This window comes from Zea mays, chromosome 4 (assembly GCF_902167145.1).
Source record: "Zea mays cultivar B73 chromosome 4, Zm-B73-REFERENCE-NAM-5.0, whole genome shotgun sequence".
In the NCBI taxonomy this organism is placed as follows: domain Eukaryota; kingdom Viridiplantae; phylum Streptophyta; class Magnoliopsida; order Poales; family Poaceae; genus Zea; species Zea mays.
In genome coordinates, this window is record NC_050099.1 from 176,186,350 (window position 1) to 176,204,785 (window position 18,436).

Here is an 18,436-nt window from a genome sequence, read left to right on the forward strand (position 1 = left end):
CTTCGTTAAGATAGTCTGCTTGCAAGACTTCCAGGAAACAGCGCCACCTCCAAACAAAAACACATATCCGCTTGTGGCATAAAGCTCATCAGCATCAGAAATCCAATTGGCATCACAATAGCCTTCCAGCACTTTTGGGTTTCCGGTATAATGAATACCGTATGTCATAGTACCTTTCAAATACCGCAACACTCTCTCAAGAGCACGCCAGTGATCATCTCCTGGTTTCAACACAAACCGACTTAGCTTACTCACAGCATAAGAGATGTCTGGCCTTGTTGCACTTGCAAGGTACATGAGCGAGCCAATGATCTGGGAGTATGTCAATTGATCCCTTGCTATTCTCCGATTCTTTCTTAATAGCACACTGGGGTCATAAGGTGTTGGAGCAGGATCACAGTCACTAAAACCAAAGCGACTCAATACCTTTTCCACATAATGGGATTGTAACAAAGTTACCCCACCATCAGCTTCTCTAACAAGCTTGATGTTTAGAATGACATCAGCCTCTCCTAAATCTTTCATCTCGAAATTGCTCGATAGAAGACTTTTAACTTCCTCAATCACATTGAGATTTGATCCAAAGATCAAGATGTCATCAACATAAAGGCACAGCATAACAGACTCACCCCCACCATACCGATAGTATACACACGTGTCAGATTCATTTACAACAAAGCCAGCTGCTGTAAGAGTATTATCAAACTTTTCATGCCATTGCTTAGGTGCTTGTTTTAGGCCATACAATGATTTTATCAACCTGCACACCTTGTTCTCTTGACCATCCGCAATAAACCCTTCTGGCTGATCCATATAGATCTCCTCATCCAACTCTCCATTTAGGAAAGCTGTCTTAACATCCATCTGATGAATGATAAGACCATAAGAGGCTGCCACGGCTATTAATGTGCGAATTGTAGTCAATCGAGCCACTGGTGAGTAGGTATCAAAGAAATCTTCACCCTCCTTTTGGGTATATCCTTTGGCCACAAGCCTTGTCTTGTACCTCTCAATTGTACCATCAGGCCTAAGTTTTTTCTTGAAGATCCATTTGCAACCTATAGGTTGACAACCATAAGGACGGTCAACGACCTCCCAAGTTCCATTAGACATAATAGATTCCATCTCACTCCTTACTGCTTCCTTCCATAAGTCAGCATCAGGAGAGGAATATGCCTCACTAATGGTAGTTGGTGTGTCTTCCACAAGGTACACTATAAAGTCATTACCAAAGGATTTTGCAACCCTCTGTCTCTTGCTCTTTCGAGTGACCATAGTGTCATCCTCCTCAGGGATGTGCACGTGAGAATCCTCAGCATGATCTATAGGAATCGACAGTTCGTGCTCATGGGGAATTATAGTCTCATGACTTATATCACTAGGTGTATTCTTCATGGGAAACTCATTCTCAAAAAATGTTGCGTCTCTTGATTCCATGATAGTATCAACATACATATCAGGCACATCAGATTTTATAATTAAGAACCTATACCCAGTGCTGTGAAAAGAGTACCCAAGGAATATACAGTCAACAGTTTTAGGCCCAAGTTTACGCTTTTTGTTGATTGGCACATTCACTTTAGCCAAGCAACCCCAAGTGCGCAAATATGAGAGATTTAATCTTCTCTTTTCCCATTCCTCGAATGGTGTGATCTCTTTGTTCTTTGTTGGAACTCTATTCAGGACATGACATGCTGTCAAAATCGCCTCACCCCACCATGCCTTGGATAATCCCGCTGTACTCAACATGGCATTCACCAAATCTGTTAGAGTGCGGTTTTTCCTTTCAGCAATCCCATTGGATTGTGGTGAGAATGGCGGTGTCCTCTCATGAATAATACCATGTTCCACGCAGAACTCATCGAACACATTAGAGAAATATTCTCCACCTCGGTCGGACCTTAAACGTTTTATTTTCCTCTCAAGTTGGTTCTCATCTTCAACTTTATAGGCCTTAAAATAATTGAACGCTTCATCTTTTGTTTTTAAGAGATACACATAACAAAATCTAGTGGAGTCATCTATAAAAGTGAGAAAGTATCTTTTACCACCTTTGGTCAAAATTCCATTCATCTCACACAGATCAGAATGAACAAGTTCTAGAGGTGCCAAACTCCTCGCCTCGGCAGCCTTATGAGGCTTGCGGGGTTGTTTTGATTCAACACACACATGGCACTTAGACTTTTTGACCAAGTTAAATTTAGGAATTAAATTTATATTTGCTAACCGCATAAGACAGCCAAAGCTTGCATGACAAAAACGTGAATGCCATAAATCTGACTCATCAGAAAAATGAACAGAATTCACCAGTTTATTACACACATCATGCAGTGATAAGCGGAACAGGCCTCCGCAGTCATATCCTTTACCAACAAAAGTACCATGTTTCGATACAACACATTTATTAGACTCAAGAACAACTTTGTATCCATCTCGACATAGCATAGAAGCGCTAACGAGATTCTTCTTGATAGAGGGCACATGCTGCACGCTCTTCAATGGCATCGTCTTTCCCGAAGTAAACTTCAGAATGACCGTACCAACACCAAGAACATGAGCACGCGACCCATTTCCCATCAACAAGGCGCCAGACCTCCCGACCTGATAGGAAGTGAACATAGAGGCATCAGCACACACATGAATGTTTGCACCACTGTCCATCCACCACTCAGGTGAATTACAGACTGAAAGAACAAATGGTAAAGAATTACCATACCCAGATGTTCCTCCTTCAGTTTCAGTGGTTACAACATTAGCTGATTTCTTGTCTTGAGTGATCTTGCGATCAGGGCACTCTCTTGCCCAATGTTGATCACTGCCACAGACAAAGCAACCTCCCTTTCCCTTGTTATTGTTGTTCTTCTTTTTAAACTGTGCTGTATGAACAGGTTTATTCGCGTTCTCTGGTTTGTTCTGGTTTTTCTTCTTGTTAAACTTGCAGAAGTTTCTCTTCTGCACCACATTAGCAGTAGAGGTCTCAACACCTTTTCCACTGTCCTTTGTTCTAGCCCTTTCCTCAACATCAAGAGTACCAATGAGCTCTTCCATATTGAACTCTTGTCTCTTATGTTTGAGAGAGGTAGCAAAGTCCTTCCAAGAAGGTGGCAACTTGGCGATTATACCGCCAGCCACAAACTTGTCAGGCAAAGGACAAGGAAAAAGTTCGAGTTCCTTAGCTAGTGCCTGAAACTCATGAGCCTGTTCCACTACAGATCGGTTCTCAACCATCTTGTAGTCATACAGCTGCTCCATGAGGTACAACTCGCTACCAGCGTTAGTAACTCCAAACTTTCCAACAAGAGCATCTCACAGCTCTTTCCCTGTGGGAAGGATGATATAGCTTTTCTGGAATTTTGTATCCAGTGCGCTAATTACTGCTCCTCGAAAGAGGTTGTCTTCAGCCTTAAACTTAGCCTCATCCTCAGGAGGTAAGTTGGCAGGCTTGCCCTCAACGGCATGAAAACAAGACATTGCAGTTAGCCACAATTCCATCTTAGCTTTCCATATCAAGAAGTTTTTACCATCAAAAGGATCAGGCTTTAGCACAACAGCAAAACCTCTGACAGAAAAATGCCTAACATTAGGTTTTTGGATTGTTAGAATTATAGGCATTTTCCGTATCATTTTAATTCCATAAATTAATATTATGATGATGACATATAAAAGATAATTAACCATGACATCAAATATATCCATAACAATATGGATCATGAGAACACAAAGCATATGAATTATATAAATCATATAAATACGATAAACATGTAAACTGACTGAACAATTGACAATAAACAGATAGAAACACAAATAACATGACTGTAAAATTAAAACAGACAGATCTATCATATTACAATAAGACATAACACATAGGATGAAATCATTCCTACATATGAAGCAGCATAGATGAATATATGAAACATATATAATATCCAGAACACAAAACAGTAAGTAAATAAAACGATCATACCCTCCGATGCGCTCTGATGATCCTTGACCAGCTTCTTTTGACATGTTGGAGATGTTTTGGGCAGTCGCGTAGACGCTCCCCAAAAACCTAATTGCCGATCCCCCGTGCAAGGTCTCGAACGACACCGGCTTCGGAGGCACCTGCCCTCTCGCTTCTCTGTGCGCGCAGAGCCACGAGATGGAAATACCCTCACTCGGCGGCTGAACTGTGTTCTGAAAGTGTCTCGCGTGTACCGAGTGACAGGGGTGCTCCTCTATTTAACCTCTCGCAGAGGGAAGCTGAAGGAGAAAGGTCGCCGAGTCACGCCAAGGGTCGGCCAGCTCTAGCCGAGTTATGCCATGAGTCGGCCAGCTCTCGCCGAGTCACGCCATGAATCGGCAGCTGAAGGAGAAGGGTCACTCGGCTGGCTGACGAAGAGACAGGGTCACTCGGCTGACGTACGCGGTTAGTGAGTGCTAAAAATTAACACAACCACACCACCACGCTCGCCTCGCCTCGCCACACCACCACGCGCGCGCGTGTGGCACGTCCTTGTCCATTTCTTGACTTCTCAAGTTAAGTGGAATAAATCCAACCATATAAGTCAAGGCAAAAGACCCATGGACTTCCAATGTGGTACTATTGGTATTCTCCACCATTACACACCATAGAGTTTATTCAATAAATGGGCCAAGCCCATAAAAGATCCAACAAAATATAAATACTAAAGGTTGTCCCTATTAACTTACACATCATATCTCTCATTTTATAGTCTATTTAAAATTTTACTGTGAATAATACAGTCTACGGTGTAAAATAGAGTTTTATTTGATCAGATGCACGACCTGCCAGGACAGTCTCGCCGCCGAAATTAACTGACAGACACAAGAAAGTGGCGAGGTTGCGATGGGGCTAAGAAAACACGGGCGTTGTTTGTGGTTGAGAAGAAAAAAAAAAGGAAGAAGATGTATATATATTGTCATGAATCTCGAGCAGGTGGAGCAGATATGAAGCAAACAGGGGAACCTGCTGCCGCTTCCCAGCTGTCTACAGTTTTGTCTTTTCCATAATTCAGGAACAAAAGCTACATATGCAACAAGACTGGTGTCATTTCGGAAACGTTCGTTATGCCGATTCTGATGACGAACGAACGAACGCAGGCAACTTCAGTTGTATCTGCAGAAGCGAGCTAATAGGCATCTTGTGCTTCCATATGCTAGCATCTTGTGCTTCCAGCAGAGTAGGCTCAGACTAGCTCAAAAACAACTTTAGTATGGGCTGGGTGTGGGCCTTTAATGTACTGAGTTTATTGAGAGACTGGGCTGTGTCGTTATGGGCCTTGAGTCTTTGTCGAAATGACTTAACATATTACCAATTAACATACTCCTATTTATTTCCATTCCATCCGCCATATTTGAGTTTGGTGTAGTGTAGTGTAGTGTAGTGTAGTGTAGCTGCTTTTATTTCCATTCCATCCGCCATCGCTTGTTGCACTACTACTGCTCATATATTTCCGGTTCAACACAGTGACGACCAACAGGGTACAGCCCATGTTTCGACGAGGAGACGTGCATGCGTGACCACGAACGAACGAGTAGCGGATCGATCGACCCCAATCATCCATGCATCATGCGTCACCACGATCTGTACCAATTTTTTAGTCAATATTTTCACTAAATTTCATGTAAACCATGTTTTTTGTACAATTGCTGATGATCTATTTATGTATACCAAGGAAAAATTTATATACATCGAATCACATTTTACGCTTGAAATGTGCGCGCGGTATCATTTACGATATAAGCTTCTTGTAACTGCTGAAAGCCTCGAGAGTATCATTTATGCATGATATAAGCCGATAGTATTTTTGCCAACAATTGACAAATCTACGCACATTCTTAGTCATTAACCAATCTTGTATATGTTTTCCGATACTGGTACGACAATATTTTTATGAGTTGTACATATGATTTTTAAGGCATATAATTGTACAGTTCAACGACTAATGGTCGCTTTTTATTGAATTGTTTCACCCAATTCCGACATAAAATTATGACGATTAACAAACAATTTTATGATTCACACTAGCATAGCTTACACGTATCCACAACAACATCCGCTAATTGTAACTACCATAAAAAGATCTCCTAAATCTATGCGCTTGCACGATCTGCCGATCTGGGAGCACTGACGTGGTTGGGGGACCGTGGGTGTGGAGGGCGACCGTGGGAGCGCACCTGCCGTCTAGGGACTCGTGGGAGGAATCGGTGCGACCGGGACTCTTTCGGGAATTCTAAGTGTTAAATTACACAATCATATGTATAATCTGGTGCAGACAACTTTAGTATACTCTAATTTTCACATGGATCGAGGTTGTCTGCCGCATGCGACTGCGAGGATACGATGGAAGTTAATGCGATCAACTGTCACGTACGTGCGCACTGCGACTCCCTTCTCTGAGAGCAAATCCATCCAGCAGCCCAGCGTGTCCACGTCGGGCGAGAGCGACGAATGGAGGCGGAACGAAGATACTGGGCCCGGATGGTGGCCAAGGATCCTCGTCATAGCTTCCACTAGGTCCCATGGCTGCTCGGGTTCATGTGGAGGCCAGCCAACCCTGACTGTGATGAGTCCCTCGTCGTGGAGGACCAATGGGGCACTCTCCCAGGCGGTGTCCCGCGGAGCAACGGCACGCCGGTAGACGAAGAGGTCAAGCATTAAGGGGTCGTACTCCCCGTCAATCTTGGAGCCCGGCAGCTAGATATGAAAACAGATATTAATCTTTTATTATTATTATTATGTTGTTGTGAATAAATTAATACCACTGCCGTTCGCCGGTAAAAATTAGACAGGCTTAGAGCTTTTCAAACAAAATTTATCATGTAATTTGTACCTGCGAGAGGGCTTCCGCACAAAGGCGCTCGCGATTCTTTTTGTCAGATTCTCTGTCTCCGCCTTCCACAGCGACCGCCTGCGCGATGGGGGATTCCTTGAAGCTGCCCTCCGTCGTTTAAGTATGCATTCTAATAGACATATTTGGTGTAAAGGGGAAAGGTGTAAAAAATTGCTAACATAACAGAAAATAGAGCAATTGCCAATTAGAAAAGGGAATCTAGATGTACCTATTATTTTTTGGGACTTCAACACAGAAGAAACATTATTTGCATTAGATTCTCTGCATATATGACAGAAATTATGAGGCGGAATGATCAACACTAACTTCCAAGTCAATAGGTGTGTTGTTGTTTGTGTTAATTGTTGAACCCATGAATATATAACTAATTTAGTATAGATTTGGATATCAAATGAACTATTCCAATTCATAAAAAATCAGTTTACCTCTTTGGCTGTGTTACACAGAAATCGCTGGCTCCTATAGTCATGAACCTATTAACACAACTTTAGTTTGACAGTGTAGCCACAATTTTGATGCAGTTGCAGAGTTCAAATACTTCAGCATGAGCCAACAGTAACATAACCACTGCATAGTATATTGAACAATTGCTTTTGTCGTAGCTGCTGCGAGTACAATATGGCTTCAAACTTCATTCTTTGTACTGCAATACCAATTGGATTGGCTACCTGCAAAAGGATTTAACTCAAGTAGAAATGCTGATGATAATAGATTTTAGGAGTCCTCACAATAAGATCTATTATATAATCACAATATCTAGTCGTTGCAATGCAGCGAGAGCACTTTGTGAGCTTTGTTGTATACCAATGGTTATCATGCTTCACTTAGTATGTGATGCTATTACCAACAAATTTATAATTACCAAATCAATCCATTGGACAATAGCAGAGGTCCTACTAAGAACTCTTTTTGTTAACTTTGACAAAAAAATAGCAAAATGGTCTGTAAAATCTTATAGGATCCTCAACCATTGTACCAACCCGGGCAACAACATGACCATAGTACTTTCCCTTTGAATCAAACACATTGAATGATCAAATCATCTCCCATGATACCAGGAAAGCTGAAATATCCACATAAATAATCAAGTTTACTACTTTTATAAGATTAAGCTTTTGTTCTTAACATAGTAAGTTTGGACAAATATATAACAAATTGGGTGTAGTATTTAGAGCAAATGAATGAGTAGTAATAAAAAATAAGAAGTTGTGTTAAGAACTTAAGACTGACATTACCACATATCACATGGAGACCATGTAACCTGTAGCATCAATGTGGAACATTTATTGAAGATTCCTAAAATTTATGAGTCAATTAAGTACGACAAAAGGATGCGAAGGATTTGTAGAAAAATCCAAGGTGGCAGAAATTCCTCTATAATATGTGTGGCTTCTTATTAATTGTTCAGCTAAAACCAACTAAACAATAATTAAATAGGAAAGTATCGTAAAAACAAAGAAACATGACTCTCACAAAAAAAAATCAAGTGGATGCTTTGAGCGATGCTATTATGGCAGATTCATGCTAAACTGGACAAACTGATTTAGAGACGTGTACAAGTCAAAGCACTTTACTTTCGCAATTTCATCATTGCTCGTGTTTATGCCCATAAATGCAACGTTCAATGGGATGCAAAGTGCATTTGAAAACTATTACTGAAGCCACAAATGCAGACTAATGAGAGGTATCTCTAAATGCGAAAAAATATTGTTTAGCTTGGTTCTTCCATATTTACTTAGAAAAAAGTTGCCACATTTTATTTCTAGGGCTTGCATTTTTCTGCTGAGAGAAGACAAACTTGGGAAAGTGAGAAAATCCTTAACAAAATATAATTGTTAAAGCAGCCTAAGAGGAAAACAATCTACTTGAAATGAATCAACCGTAATTTTTTGAAAAAGGACCGTATAGCAGCCAGAAACACTAACCAAAAGGGCTTCTGTTTGCTGACGGAATGCTTGCTTGTGGTCCACATGATACGTACGGATATGAACTTCTGTCAGCAATCTAAGCAAACAGAGAACTACCTTAAAGAAAATGTTACACCGTGAACAAATAAGCGACACGTCCCAAAAAAAATGTATCCTGACTCACGGATGGTGTAATCTCCTGTAGGATTCTCTTGTAAAGCTCATCAGCATTTAGCCTAGAAAGAAAAAATTAAATGTTTTGTAAACAAAATCAGCCTAGGACTGACCAAATCGAGGAGCCCTCGCCTTCTACCAGAGCGGGAGAAATAACCCCAAAAATTTGGCGCCACGAATTAAGAAATCGATAACATTCCAACGCACCCAACCCAAGAGACCCGCGTGAAGCTGCAAACAAACCCAAACCTCGTCGTTGTCATCCTCGGGCGGAGGCGGTGAACGTGGCCGTGGAGAAAAGGGTTTCGGTTGCGGTGCGAGCCGTGGTGCTTCTGTGCCAGCTTCCCAGCTACAATAGAGTTGTATTTGATTAGATGCACGACCTGCCAGGACAGTCTCGCCGCCGAAACTGACAGACACAAGAAAGTGGAGAGGTTGCGATGGGGCTAAGAAAACACGGGCATTGTTTGTGGTTGAGAAGAAAAAAAAAGGAAGAAGATGTATATTGTCATGAATCTTGAGCAGGTGGAGCAGATATGAAGCAAACAGGGGAACCTGCTGCCGCTTCCCAGCTGTCTAGAGTTTTGTCTTTTCCATAATTCAGGAACAAAGCTACATATGCAACAAGACTGGTGTCATTTCGGAAACGTTCGTTATGCCGATTCTGATGACGAACGAACCAACGAATGAATGCAGGCAGGCAACTTCAGTTTTAGCTGCAGAAACGAGCTAATAGGCATCTTGTGCTTCCATATGCTAGCTTCAACCAATGTTCCAGCAGAGTAGGCTCAGACTAGCTCAAAAACAACTTTAGTATGGGCTGGGTGTGGGCCTTTAATGTACTGAGTTTATTGAGAACTGGGCTGTGTCGTTATGGGCCTTGAGTCTTTGTCGAAATGACTTAACATACTACCAATTAATATGGTTTAGTCCATTCTAATTACCGTTTAGTCTCTGCTTTAGTCCTACCGTTTGGCAATTTAGAGACTAAATGAAACTACTAACTTTTAGTCCATCAAATCAAACGGGGACTAAGATTATGTGCCATGATGCGTACTGTGAGGAGTAATATTCTGTCACAATATTCTTTTGAAGCTCGTGCATGCCTCGCAAGATTCTGAGTTCTTTTATCTCTTCCTCGTTCATTTCTCTTTTGCAACATGTACAGTGTGAGCAGTAGTCTAGATTCAGTGTATATAGTAGTAGCAGGAGTAGTAAGTAATGCATCCGCAGATCGACGAGAGACAACAGCTAGCTAGCAGGGCCCGGCCGGGGTGTCCTTAAAACACGCTCTGATCTGGACCAAGCTACTGCATGCATGCAGCGTAGTACTACGTACAGTACAGTTGGTATAGCTGCTACTGGGTGTAGTGTAGTGTAGCTGCTTTTATTTCCATTCCATCCGCCATCGCTTGTTGCACTACTACTGCTCATATATTTCCGGTTCAACACAGTGACGACGTACAGTACAGCCCATGTTTCGACGAGGAGACGTGCATGCGTGACCACGAACGAACGAGTAGCGGATCGATCGACCCCAATCATCCATGCATCATGCGTCACCACGAACGTACGCAGCCGCCTGCTACTCATCCCTGATTCAGTCGCCACCTTCTGAAAACCCCACGCTAGCTACTTCTTTCCCCGCGTACGTGTTCGATCGAAACCCATGATTCAACACTGTCACCCAATAATCTATATATGTTCATCATCATGCGGAATACTGAGAATTTTTAGTCAATGTTTTCACTAAATTTCATGTAAACCATGTTTTTTTGTACAATTGCTGATGATCTATTATTTATGTATTACCAAGGAAAAAGTTATATACATCGAATCACATTTTACGCTTGAAATGTGCAGTATCATTTATGATATAAGCTTCTTGTAACTACTGAAAAGTATCATTTATATATGATATAAGTCGATAGTATTTTTGCCAACAATTGACAAATATATGCACATTCTAAGTCATTAACCAATCTTGTGTATGTTTTTAGGTACTGGTACAATGTTTTTTTATGAGTTATACATATGATTTTTATGGCATATATAATTTTAAAGTTCAACCAATGATTGTTTTTATTGAATTGTTTCACCCGATTCCAATATAAAATTATAACGATTAACAAACAATTTTACGATTCACACCAGCATAGCTTACACGTATCCACAACAACATCCGCTAATTGTAACTACCATAAAAAGATCTCCTAAATCTATGCGCTTGCACGATCTGCCGATCTGGGAGAACTGACGTGGTTGGGGGACCGTGGGAGCGCACATGCCGTCTAGGCACTCGTGGGAGGAATCGGTGCAACCGGGACTCTTTCGAGAATTCTAAGTGTTAAATTACACAATCATATGTATAATCTGATGCAGACAACCTTAGTATACTCTAATTTTCATATGGATCGAGGTTGTCTGCCGCCTGCGACTGCGACTGCGAGGATACGATGGAAGTTAATGCGATCAACTGTCACATACGTGCGCACTGGTGGTACGATGTGAGACGTTGCAACGGCAGCTGCGCGGTCGATACGTCCTGGTACAAGTTGAAGATAATCAACTCTGCGACTCCCTTCTCTGAGAGCAAATCCATCCAGCAGCCCAGCGTGTCCACGTCGGGCGAGAGCGACGAATGGAGGCGGAACGAAGATACTGGGCCCGGATGGTGGCCAAGGATCCTCGTCATAGCTTCCACTAGGTCCCATGGCTGCTCGGGTTCATGTGGAGGCCAGCCAACCCTGACTGTGATGAGTCCCTCGTCGTGGAGGACCAATGGGGCACTCTCCCAGGCGGTGTCCCGCGGAGCAACGGCACGCCGGTAGACGAAGAGGTCAAGCATTAAGGGGTCGTACTCCCCGTCAATCTTGGAGCCCGGCAGCTAGACCACTGCCGTTCGCCGGTAAAAATTACACAGGCTTAGAGCTTTTCAAACAAAATTTATCATGTAATTCGTACCTGCGAGAGGGCTTCCGCACAAAGGTGCTCGCGGTTCTTTCTGTCAGATTCTCTGTCTCTGCCTTCCACGGCGACCGTCTGCGCGACGGGAGATTCCTTGCAGCTGCCCTCCGTCGTCTCCATCGTAGCTTCTAACCATGGATGGAGGGATGTGGAGGCCGCCGCCTGCGCTGAGCCCTTGATGCCGACGCCGCTCTCCGCCGCATCAAGGAGGTGCGCTGAGCCCTTCTCGCCAGCGCTGCTCTCCGCCTCGTCAAGGAGGTGCGCTAAGCTAGCCCTTCTTGCAAACGGTGGAAGGAGATAGAAGATCAGAATATTGCGAGGAAGGAAATGCCGAGACTAGAGATTTTGCACCGACTCCATGTAGGCTGCTGCATTATATACTGGAAATTTAAGTCGGTTGGCAATAATAAAATAAAAAGACAATTTTGTGGATTCAAACTCTATTTTCATTTCTGTTATTATTTGAATTTTGCATTATTGCTTCTTTTTGCATAGAGATTTTTATACTTCTCCCATTAGTTTGGGCACTTTGCTCAGATCTATCATTTCTTTTTTTTTCTCTGCCCAGGAGCTTTAATATTTATAAAATTAAAAATAGAAAATGAATTATATTTAAATTCTAGGTTAGTACTTGACACAAATATGAACTATGAACTTGGTATGGATTTCTGTTGCTTTCTCAAGCATTTTGCACACTTGAAAAAGATTTTTGACAAGTTTCATAATCCCTATTTGATAGTATTAGCGCCCCTACATATGTGTTAGATGTTTGGATTGAGTTATACAATTATTTTGATCCAGTCTCTAAGCTTATACGATTATGCTTTTATATTTAAATTATAATGATGCGTGAATATTTTATGAGAACAAAAATACCTGATCCAACCATCCATCAAGGATTCAACGTCCATGATCAACCCACAAGGACCCCTCTCACTAGTAGCTGCTCACAAAGTAAAGCTACTCTGCTACTGTTCCTAGCAAATTGATGGGATGACCAAACAAAGTTGTTGGACAGCATTTTGAGGGGATAGCATATATTTTTTTAAATTGTATGTAATAAACAAAATGAAAGAATACACCCCATTGCAACAATAATTTGTATTCTTCATATGGACTTACCTCCTTTGTTGAGGTCGACATGTCTGTCGGTTCCCATTGGTGTCTTTGCGGGCTTGGCGTCCTTCATCCCAAACCGCTTGAGAAGATCTTGAGTGTACTTTGTTTGGGAGATGAAGGTGCCGTCCTTGAGTTGCTTCACTTGGAACCCAAGGAAGTAGTTCAACTCACCCATCAACGACATCTCAAACTTTTGGGTCATCACCCTGCTAAACTCCTCACAAGACTTTTGGTTAGTAGAACCAAATATTATGTCATCGACATAAATTTGGCATACAAAAAGGTCACCGTCACAAGTCTTAGTGAAAAGAGTGGGATTGGCTTTCCCAACCTTGAAAGCATTAGCGATTAAGAAATCTCTAAGGCATTCATACCATGCTCTTGGGGCTTGCTTAAGTCCATAGAGCACCTTAGAGAGCTTAAAAACGTGGTCGGGATACCTGTCATCCTCAAAGCCAGGAGTTGTTCCACGTACACCTCCTCCTTGATTGGCCCGTTTTGAGGAAAGCGCTCTTCACATCCATTTGAAACAACCTGAAAGAATGGTGAGCAGCATAGGCTAATAGAATGCGAATAGACTCTAGCCTAGCCACAGGAGCAAAAGTCTCCTCGAAATCCAAACCGGCGACTTGGGCATAACCTTTTGCCACAAGTCGAGCCTTGTTTCTTGTCACCACCCCGTGCTCGTCTTGCTTATTGCAGAACACCCACTCGGTTCCCACAACGTTTTGCTTTGGACGTGGCACCAGGCTCCAAACTTCGTTTCTCTTGAAGTTGTTGAGCTCTTCCTGCATGGCCAACACCCAGTTCGGATCCTGCAAGGCCTCTTCTACCCTGAAAGGCTCAATAGAAGAGACAAACGAGTAATGCTCACAAAAGTTAGCTAATCTTGAGCGAGTAGTTACTCCCTTGCTTATGTCACCCAGAATCTGGTCAACGGGGTGATTCCGTTGGATCGTCACTCGGACTTGAGTTGGAGGGGCCCGTGGTGCTTCTTCCTCCATAGCTGGTTCTTCTTGTGCTCCCCCTTGATCACGCGCCTCTTCTTGAGGAACCTGTTCATCATTTTGAGTTGAGGGATGCACCATCGTTGAGGAAGAAGGTTGATCTTGCTCTTGTTGTTCCTGTGGTCGCACATCTCCAATCGCCATGGTACGTATTGCGGCCATTGGAACATCATCTTCATCTACATCATCAAGATCAACTTGCTCTCTTGGAGAGCCATTAGTCTCATCAAATACAATGTCACTAGAGACTTCAACCAAACCCGATGATTTGTTGAAGACTCTATACGCCCTTGTATTTGAGTCATACCCTAGTAAAAACCCTTCTACTGCAAATTTAGAATTTCTACCTTTCTTCACCAAAATGTAGCATTTGCTCCCAAATACACGAAAGTAAGAAACATTGGGTTTGTTACCGGTAAGGAGTTCATACGAGGTCTTCTTGAGGAGGAGATGAAGGTAGAGCCGGTTTATGGCGTTGCAAGCTGTGTTCACAGCTTCCGACCAAAACTGCTCAGCCGTCTTGAACTCTCCAAGCATTGTCCTCGCTATGTCGATGAGCGTCCTGTTCTTCCTTTCTACCACACCGTTTTGCTGTGGTGTGTAGGGAGCGGAGAACTCGTACTTGATTCCTTCCTCCTCAAGGTACTCCTCCACTTGCAGATTCTTGAACTCGGCCCCGTTGTCGCTTCTTATCTTTTTCACCTTGAGCTCAAATTCGTTTTGAGCCTGCCTTAGAAAGCGCTTAAGGGTCCCTTGGGTTTATGATTTATCCTACAAAAAGAACACCTAAGTGAAGCGGGAAAAATCATCAACAATTACTAGACCATACTTACTTCCCCCGATGGTAAGATAGGCGACGGGTCTGAAGAGGTCCATATGTAGTAGCTCCAGTGGTCTTGATGATGTCATCACATTCTTGTTGTGATGAGTGCTTCCCACATGTTTCCCTGCCTGACAATCTGCACAAGGTCTGTCTTTCTCGAAACAAACATTTGTTAGTCCTAATACATGTTCTCCCTTTAGAAGTTTATGAAGGTTCTTCATCCCAACATGTGCTAGACGGCGATGCCACAACCAGCCCATGCTAGTCTTAGCTATTAAGCATGCATCTAGATCGGCCTTCTCTTTCGAAAAATCAACTAAGCAGAGTTTGTCGTCTAATACACCCTTAAAAGCTAATGAACCATCACTCCTTCTAAAGACAGAAACATCAACATTTGTAAACAAACAATTGTAGCCCATGTGGCACAATTGACTTACAAACAGGAGATTATACCCTAATGATTCTACTAAGAAAACATTTGAAATAGAGTGCTCAGATGAAATGGCTATCTTCCCCAATCCTTTAACATTGCCTTGGTTCCCATCTCCAAAGATGATCGAATCCTGGGAATCTTTGTTCTTGACGTAGGAGGTGAACATCTTCTTCTCCCCCGTCATGTGGTTTGTGCATCCGCTGTCGATAATCCAGCTTGAGCCCCCGGATGCACAAACCTGCAAGGTAATTTACACTTGGGTTTTAGGTACCCAACTCTTGTTGGGTCCTACAAGGTTAGTCACAATAGCCTTTGGAACCCAAATACAAGTCTTATCTCCCTTGCATTTGGATCCCAACTTCCTAGCAACTACTTTTTCCTTCTTACAAAAGATAGCAAAAGAGGTATTGCAAGCATGGTAAATAGTAGTAGGTTCATTACATATTCTCCTAGGCAAATAATGCACAACATTACTTTTCCTAGGCCTACCATGCACAAAAGTAGAGCTAGAGGCAATCATAGCATGTGAGTTAAAGGCATCATGATCATAACTCCTATTATAATGAGCATTCCTAGAAGATTTTCTATCATTATACATGAAAGCATGATTCCTTTGAGTGCTATTAGCCATAGGGGCCTTTCCTTTCTCGTTGTTGGGAATGGGAGCCCTTTGGCTTGTTAAGTTCTTGGCTTCCTTTCGAAAGCCAAGTCCATCCTTAATTGAGGGGTGTCTACCAACGATATAGGCATCCCTAGCAAATTTCAACTTGTCAAAAATCAATCTTGCAAGTCTTAAGTTGAGCATTAAGACTTGCCACTTCATCATTCAATTTGGTAATAAACGCAAGATGTTTATCACAAGCATCAATATCAAAATCCTTGCATCTATTGCAAATTACAACATGTTCTACACATGAACTAGATTTATTGGCTACCTCTAGCTTAGCATTTAAATCATTATTCAAAATCTTTAAACTAGAGATTGATTCATGGCACATAGACAATTCAGAGGATAACATTTCATTTCTTTTAGTTTCTAAAGCAAGAGACTTTTGTACACTAACAAATTTGTCATGTTCTTCATATAGAATGTCCTCTTGCTTCTCTAGCAATCTATCCTTTTCATTTAGAGCATCAATTAACTCATTAATTTTATCTACTTTTGCTCTATCTAACCCCTTAAATAAATCGGTATAGTCTACTTCATCATCGCTAGAATCATCATCGCTTGAAGTAGTATACTTAGGGGTGTCTCAAACACTTACCTTCTTCTCCTTGGCCATGAGGCAAGTGTGGAGTTCGTTGGGGAAGAGTGAAGATTTGTTGAAGGCCGAGGCTGCCAGTCCTTCATCATCGGAGTCGGATGAAGAGCAGTCCGAATCCCATTCTTTGCCAAGGTGCGCCTCTCCCTTTGCCTTCTTGTAAGCCTTCTTCTTCTCCCTCTTCCCATGCTTTTCTTGTTCCTGGTCATTGTTATTATCGGGGCATTGCGTTATAAAATGACCAGTCTTACTGCATTTAAAACAGGAGCGCTTTCCCTTTGCTTTGCTCTTGTTGGGATACTCCTTGCGTCTTTTTAGCGCGGTCTTGAAGCGCTTGATGATTAGAGCCATCTCATCTTCGTTTAGCCCGGCAGCCTCAACTTGTGCCACCTTGCTTGGTAGCGCCTCCCTGCTGCTTGTTGCCTTGAGCGCAACGGGCTGCGGCTCGTAGATGGGCATTGGGCCGTTTAATGCATCATCAACATACCTTGCCTCCTTGACCATCATGCGTCCGCTTACAAATTTTCCGAGGATCTCCTCGGGCGTCATCTTTGTGTACCTGGGATTTTCACGGATGAGGTTCACAAGATGAGGGTCAATAATAGTAAAAGACCTGAGCATAAGTCGGACGACGTCATGGACCGTCCATCTTATGCTTCCATAGCTCCTAATCCTGTTGACCAGGGTCTTGAGCCTGTTGTACGTTTGTGTTGGCTCCCCCTGATCATCGCAAACCTTCCCAGCTCGCCTTCCACCAACTCCATTTTGGTGATCATGGTGGCATCGTTTCCCTCATGTGATATTTTGAGGATGTCCCAGATTTGCTTGGCGTTGTCCAAGCCGCTCACCTTGTTGTATTCGTCCCTGCACAAGGATGCTAGCAAAATAGTGGTAGCTTGTGCATTCTTATGAATTTGCTCATTAATAAAAACAGGGTTATCCGTACTATCAAAGTGCATTCCATTTTCAACTATCTCCCAAATACTAGGATGGAGAGAAAATAAGTGACTACGCATTTTGTGACTCCAAAATGAGGAGTCCTCTCCATCAAAGTGTGGAGGTTTACCAAGAGGAATTGAAAGTAAATGAGCATTGGAATTGAAAGGAATACGAGAATAATCAAATGAATAATTTGAATTAACCGGTTTCTTTTTAGACGAGTCATAGTCGTCGTCGTCTCTTGGTGAAGAAGAAGATTCATCGCTGTCGTAGTAGACGATCTTCTTGATGCGCCTCTTCTTCTCCCCGTCCTTCTTCTTGTGACTTGAGCCAGAGTCAGTGGGCTTGTCATCTCTTGGCTCGTTGAAGATGGACTCCTTCTCCTTATCATTGACCACCATCCCCTTTCCCTTAGGATCCATCTCTTCGGGTGATTAGTCCCTTACGTGAAGAGAACAACTCCGATACCAATTGAGAGCACCTAGAGGGGGGGTGAATAGGTGATCCTGTAAAAATTCAACAACTAATAGCCACAAAACTTGGTTATAGAAATCACTACAACACATATAGCCTTCTATGACGAATACCTCGTGACAATAGATCAAAATGTCATAAATCTCTCCTATTTATGACGTTTTGTAGGGACTGATTGACTTCAGTGACGAAGAGAAAATGTTTGTCATTAAGACCAATGCGAAATCGTCATAAATATGAAAGATGTCATATTTGTGACGAACACTCTTTCAATCTCATGACAATTAGCTAGTGTCACTGTTTCATGATAATATTGGTCGTCATAAGTTCTCTTGTTAATTTCTAAAAAAGAAAAATTGTAGGCCCCACTACAAATAATGAAATACATCAAAATGGTAATGAAACAAGTTTGAATATGAAATCATGTTTAAATAAAATTGATTAAGTTTTGAATTTTCCACATGTATTTTTTCA

At 42.2% G+C, this 18,436-nt stretch overlaps 2 protein-coding genes across 2 annotated transcripts; both read right to left on the reverse strand.

Annotated features, from left to right (window-relative positions):
* Nucleotides 1–6,002: 6,002 nt before the first annotated feature.
* On the reverse strand, nucleotides 6,003–6,953 carry LOC103655700 (uncharacterized; the record flags this gene model as incomplete). The annotated part of the gene is made up of 2 exons (XM_008682408.2): nucleotides 6,003–6,700; nucleotides 6,837–6,953. Coding segments are annotated over 2 exons (516 nt in total), but the record flags the coding sequence as incomplete, so codon positions are not given.
* Nucleotides 6,954–11,270: 4,317 nt separating this feature from the next.
* Nucleotides 11,271–12,223, reverse strand: LOC100381480 (uncharacterized). Its single transcript, NM_001174316.1, has 2 exons — nucleotides 11,903–12,223; nucleotides 11,271–11,825 (listed from the first exon to the last, which is right to left on the reverse strand). Exons 1-2 carry the CDS (start codon nucleotides 12,023–12,025, stop codon nucleotides 11,418–11,420), a joined length of 531 nt encoding a protein of 176 aa, NP_001167787.1. The 5' UTR covers nucleotides 12,026–12,223; the 3' UTR covers nucleotides 11,271–11,417.
* Nucleotides 12,224–18,436: the final 6,213 nt, after the last annotated feature.